Source organism: Xiphophorus maculatus, chromosome 20 (assembly GCF_002775205.1).
Source record: "Xiphophorus maculatus strain JP 163 A chromosome 20, X_maculatus-5.0-male, whole genome shotgun sequence".
In the NCBI taxonomy this organism is placed as follows: Eukaryota; Metazoa; Chordata; class Actinopteri; order Cyprinodontiformes; family Poeciliidae; genus Xiphophorus; species Xiphophorus maculatus.
The window spans coordinates 22,493,401-22,499,900 of NC_036462.1; the positions used below are offsets into that span (position 1 = coordinate 22,493,401).

The following is a 6,500-nucleotide window of genomic DNA, read 5'->3' on the forward strand; positions in this document are numbered from 1 at the left end:
AAAATGCAGTACAAAAACTGAACATGCAGTATTGGGAATACCCCAATTTATAATCTTTAAAATATTGATATGGTTGTTCAAACATTGTTCACATTATCAGAGGAAAGCTTTAACTTTGAATGAAACACATCAGTATTAATATTCTGATATTTTATTAACTTGATTCAAGTTTGGTGGGAAGCAATTCTTCAGGCGCCTTCACAGTTTATCATGTCATTAATTGCTGGCAACATGAGCAGGCAACAACAAAATACAAACTAACAGAGATAATATCTTGGCCAATAAACAGCCTGGACAGAAATGTTACTTGCATGAGTGGCACCCTGGATTAGATAAACGTAAAAAAAAAAAAAAAAGTCAAAGGATTTCCCAATCACAAAATCAGTTTTAAACCACTTGCAACCACTGTAGAACGACTCAGTCCAGACTTTATTTCTCTGGCTTGTCCCAGTCTGATGTGATTCTAATCAAGGAAACATTGAAAATTAACTGTTGTTGTCAACACCAGTGCCATACCATACCAATTAAGATTTTAACATCATCAGATGATGTGCAGTAAATTGTCTTTCTTGTGTGCATAGTCTCATTCACTAAACAACTTTCATGAAGTGCTTAAGTGACCATAACTTTGTTCTGATTTGTTTTGACTTGTGCCTTGTCAGAGAGTCATGTTTCGCAGGTGACTTACTTTTTATGTCCTTTATTATTCTATATTTTAGCAACAAAGTAGAGGAGTTCAACGATGGATCTGCAAGTTTATGCCCCGGATGCACTGGATGAAATGGTTGCCTCAAATCCCGCCTACCCGGAACACCACTTTCTGTCTCGTTGATCCGGACAAATGATCCGGACCAACTTTTAGTTCCTAAAACAGTGGCATGAGATTTAAATGGCATTTCACTTAACAAATGTATTTTTACATTGTTTACTGAGGGCTTTTCAACTTTGATTTTCAACCAATCAAATTCGGGTCCTGTAAAGAAACTGGCCAATAAGATTAGCTCCTGCAACAACCATCCAATGATAATCCGATGTAGGGTCTTTTAAACGTGGTTTTAGGAAGTGTCGTTAAACACCAGGAAGTTGTAAACAAAGCTGACAGCTATTGAGTTAGCTGTTAAGTATATCTGCATGGATCTCGAAATAGCTGAATAAAAAGGCGATATTCGTTATTTTTAAATAATAAAGCTAACCGGTTTCAATGTAGCGGTCGTTCTGCGGTCGTTCCCCGGGTCCTATTCCTCTTAGGTACCGTTACCTGTCTTCCGTTTTAGCGCTGAGGGGAGAAAAAACAAAACAACTAACGTTTTTGTCCGAGGACGTTAGACCAGTCGCCGTTGCCGCACCGAACAGTAAACGTTAATCGTCTACTATTTACCTGATCCACACTGGTTTAGCACCACCGGCTTGAACAGCGAGAGGGGTTTATCTTTGTTAGCTAAACAAAAATGTCCACGTCCAACGCCAGCTTTAAGAACAAATGCGTGGCCCAGGTGAACTGCATCTTCTGTGACAGCCTGTTGTGCACCAGGGGGATGAAGGCTGTGCTTCTTGCAGACACCGAAGTTGAGCTCTTTTCCACGGATATACCTCCAAACAGGTAGGTGCTAACTGGATTAGCCTAGCTGCTAGCCTCTGTTTATGTCCGCTGCTGGGTTGGAATTAGCTTCAAAAACTGTTCAGTAAAGTATTTCCACGAAAGTACTATGTGTAGCAAGTCTCGATATTATTTTTTTTATCCACGTGTTTAATGCATTATGTGTCTATTTGAATGCTTCCTCCCGTCAGAACTGTTGACTTTGTGGCCAGCTGCTACTCAACTGAGAGCTGCAAATGCAAACTGAGGGACATTGCGTGTCTCAAATGGTATGTTCGCTTTATCATTTTTTTCCAGGATATCTATAGGCTTTATTTTAACTCAGAAATGAGGCTTGTGTTTGTTGTATAAATGAAAAGCTACTTGCTTTAATTTCCCACTTGCTTAGGCTACTTGAAACGAATTACTAGTGGCATACCGTTGAGTTTCCACTTAAAATGATCAGAATAGTTGCTAAGCAGTTTCATTGCTGTATATTTGAGGTGAATTCACATGGCAGCAGAGTTTGAGCCTCTTTTGTATTCCCAGTCTTTTGTTGTGGTTGTACACAGGACAAAAACAAACACCTGGCAGATAATAGGCAGCCACTAGTGGAGTTAGCACTTTTCACACATGTCCCCAGGAAAAGTGCTGACCTATGGTTTCTTCTTTATTCCCTCTAACTCCTGCTCACAGTGGCAATGTTGTGGGTTATCATGTGGTTGCCCCCTGCAAACCCTGCTTGCTGTCATGTAACAACGGCCATTTCTGGATGTTCAACAGCGACGCTGTGTCCACTCTCAACAGACTTGATGCTACGGGTTAGTATAAGGCCCCCCTCTTTTATGATTTTTTTTTTTTTTTTTACCAGACACTTTTTTCTTTAGGCACCCATGTTGTGTGCAAAACACCTTAAAATAAACTTTTCTTTTACTGCTGAAGAAAAAGGTTGGAAAAATCCAACCTTTCACATTTCACTCCATTGCATCAGTTGGAAAAACTTCCATGCAAAGAAATTGCTTTTCAATAAAATCATCAGTAACATTTATCTATTTGGAGAAGATAATTGTAACTGAAGTTTAGACTTTATTACATTTCTCAGCATCTCTAGCAATTTATATTTAGCAATTTATTATCGCCTGTTTTCTTGGGATATAAACATCATGTTACCCAGATGGTCATTTTGTTTCACAGATTGCAACAGATTGAGGATCCATATTTATTTCATCACACACAGTAGTTGTGTTTTCATCAGAAAGCCTTCAACTGCAGTTTTTGCTCCAATCACTTGTTTACACCAATGGCTGATCCTTACAGCCATCTTCTCAAAAGATTATTTTTCATTGTGACTTGCTGTTTTCAGAATTTCTAATTTTACATTATCTAAACACACTCAGTGTATTTATCTATCCAAGACCTCTTCTTTTTAATGTTGAAGTTTTGTTTCAACAAACCAAAATGAGCTGATATTTTTAAGTCATCTGATTTTATTGAAGTTTGATTAGCATTGACAGCATTGATTGTGCCGCTGTTTTGTTTGTTTTGTCTCCCTTACCCCTAAAATGAATTGGATATTTAAATACATTTTCAGTGTGAAATTTTGCAGCTGCAGTGAAAGATTAATTCAGTTGAACTATTTCCACATTGTTGCAGTGTGCCAATGTGGGCTGTTGAAAACATGTAGTATCTTCCTGTTAAATATTCCTTTTCTTCTTTTTTTTTTTACCTAAATATCTGTGCAGGTCTGAATCTGCTCCTTTGGGGAGATCTTCCAGAGTTGGATGACAGTGAAAACGAAGAATCGGAAAGCCCGTCTGAGGAGGAGTGCATTAGGTAGAGTGCAACACGGACAATGTAAAAGGAACCTAGTGGACGACATTCATTAACGGGTGAGGTGGAGCTGGAAGAGTGTACAGACTATGCTGGGAGGAGACCAAAAAGCGAAGCATTAAAGGGTAACTGAACACTGAATCGCATAAGGCTGATAAGCTCTGCTGTAATCCTCTGTGTGGGCTGTGACTGCAGCTTCTAATCATTCGTCAAACTGATGCTGCAGCAGGTGTTTCGTCTTTGACGGATAGCGGAGAACACCTGCTGTGACATCAATGGGGCGTGGCAGTGAAGCAGAGGTGCACCAAAGTTTTTGTTGAGTTACCCTTTAAGCTGTGACCATGCCTTTCTCTTCTTTAATTTACAATGTTAAAGCACAGATAAAAAAAAGAAGTAATGATAATTTCTTTAGGGTATTATAAAATATGTAGCCGAGGAGATTGGAGGACATTCTTGCCTCTTACTTTTTGTTTAACTATGAGTAAAGCAGAAGAAGCGACGATATAAGATGGTGTTTAATTTAGTTCAGACTCTGTGAAAGGATGGCCACAGCTCACCCAGTTGTGTTCTGTACAGATAACATGCTGTGATTGAGAGCTGTGTCTTAAAGGCCTATATGTGTTCTCGCTGTGTGGCTTGGTGCTGAATGAAACCTCGAGTGCTTTTTGAATCTCACATATTAGAGAAATGGCACAAATATTAAATGATGTACACGTTCCTTGCTTTTTCAAAGGGCACATAGTATTTAAGGTACCATACAATTTCAAATTGTATGTAAGTGAAAGATGTCACCATGCATAGATTTATTTATTTTTGGTTTGTACACTTGTGATGGCAGTGCATTTAGTATTTAACCCCAAGGTAAACCAGACCATAGCAGTTTTCCTTACTAACATACTAACTTAAGGAATATGTGATTGAACAAAAAAGAAACTGAATTAACTGCTGAGTTAAAACATACATATATATATATATATATATATATATATATATATATGTATGAGGGGGATCCAATTTAATGAAATGAGGGAATGTATAAAACATAAGCTTTGCAAGGGTGTCAGGATCCATGATGAGTTTATTTATGCAACATTGTACCTGCAGCACCTGAGGAGGAAAAACAAGTCAGCCAAGGGGAATAATCATGGATTGTTAAAATTTTTGCCTTTTATAAATGGGCCTTAGTCATGCATTTTATAGGTCAATCTACAGAGCTCCTCAATTGTTTTATTATTATTATTTTTTTAGAGAAACTGTTCAGGATGGCACACTGAATGGTGAAGCTTACAACTTTTAGGGTTGAAACCTCTTTCATATTGTGAAGCACTGTCCAATTCTGTTCGTTGGACAGAAAGAACCAGCAGGTCAGAGTTCAAACTCGAAGAGTTCTGGATCAAATCGCTCCTTGGCCAGTTTGTACCTCCATGTTGCCATTTTCTCCCTTCTTACATGTAAATTTTTACCTGTAAAGAAACAGTTCATACCTGCACTTAGCCATTGTGCACTAGTTTATTTAATTGGGCAATTAATTGATTAATTCTATAGATGAGAAATCATAAAAAATGCTAAAACCCCAAATATTTTACATTACTTATATTTATTGAAGACATTAAATTACACCCCATTTCCACTAATTGTGGCTCTGACAGACTGGCTCCTACACAAACCAGAAAATATTAAGTTGGAAAAATATAGGAAACTACCATAAAATTTATTGTGAAATGGGTACAAAGTGTTTCTCTGGTGGATATGAAGTGATACTTGGCTGGTCCTTTAAAAAGACCGCTCCATTTCATTTACGGTGAAGTTGTGCACGAAACTTGCAAGAGTAGGACATTTTGAAAGGTGGATGTGACCAGGACCCAACGAAAAGCAAGTACCGGTACTCTGTGCATTTGTTGTTTTGCGTCTTTGAGCTCTTGTTCTCACATCTTCGCTGTGTAATTCTATGATCCGGTCTTAAAGTTACAGTAAAATTCTCATTCAGTAAGAAATTAATTAAATTTACTTGTGGTGTCTGCAATTGCTGTTGAGGAATCGAACATCAAATGTTTTATTATTGATATATTTTTTTCTTTTTTTAACCTGAAGGCTGAGGATAAATAATGTGACTAAATAAGTCACTTTGCCTCCACGTTCATCCATGCTGCAGTTTTTAATTCAGAAAAAAAACACATTTGATGAGAAAAATCTTCTTTTACTTTTAAATAGAAACTGACAGTCTGTATCTTTTCAGACCAATTTCTGTTTGTGTGTATGAAATGGTGCATTACCTATATATTTATTAAACTCAAAAACCAAAAGTACTGTTTTTTTCTTTAAGTCTAACAAATGCATTGATTTGTATTGTAATATTTTTGTTCTATATTTAATGTGTTGATCTTTAGTGCTTTGTTTTGTACATTAAGGGTTGGATGTGTACAGTTTTACCTCAAGATGGTATGATGTGTGAATTTCCTCTGGCTAGGATAATTGTTTATAAGATAATCAAATTACTTAAACGGTTGTTTCTGATGGTTGATTAACATCGCCCATATGGAAAATACATATATCTATATATTTTGGAATTGCACTAAAACTGCACTGGTAGTCTAAAAATGATTTATTGTTTTGTATGCTTGTTAAGTTAATAAACTTTTTTTTTTTCCCAAATGATCTTGATGCCATTATTTTTCCATCAGGTTTTGTTTGTTTTTACCTATAGCAGCGTTCCATCTGAGACTCCGAGACGGATGGCTCTGCTGATTTTGGCCTCGGTAAAACACAGTGTACCAACACCAGTAAATGACAAGCCTCACTAAATCACCACTGACTGGAAAAATCACAGCAGCTTTGGATTCTGTGCCTATCCAGCGTTTCTCCATACTCTTTAGACCTTGATTTCCAAAGTAAGAGGATTATGGACCACTACAAACATCCAGCGTCTTTAGCAATAATATTTTGTGGCTGACCCACCTCGTAGAGGTCAATGCCCGTCTGTGGGACAACTTTCTCCAGTCAGCATTCTTCCCCTGTGATTATGTAATACCTAACATGACATCTTAGTCAGTTAAAGCAGTGTGACCATCTGATCAGGATTCTGCTTGGCTATATC

At 37.4% G+C, this 6,500-nt stretch overlaps 1 protein-coding gene across 1 annotated transcript; it reads left to right on the forward strand.

Annotated features, from left to right (window-relative positions):
- The first annotated feature begins 1,045 nt into the window (after positions 1-1,045).
- fam72a (family with sequence similarity 72 member A) lies at positions 1,046-6,048 on the forward strand. The gene is made up of 4 exons (XM_005804282.2): positions 1,046-1,600; positions 1,789-1,866; positions 2,273-2,397; positions 3,319-6,048. Exons 1-4 carry the CDS (start codon positions 1,449-1,451, stop codon positions 3,411-3,413), a joined length of 450 nt encoding a protein of 149 aa, XP_005804339.1. The 5' UTR covers positions 1,046-1,448; the 3' UTR covers positions 3,414-6,048.
- The last annotated feature ends 452 nt before the right edge of the window (positions 6,049-6,500 follow it).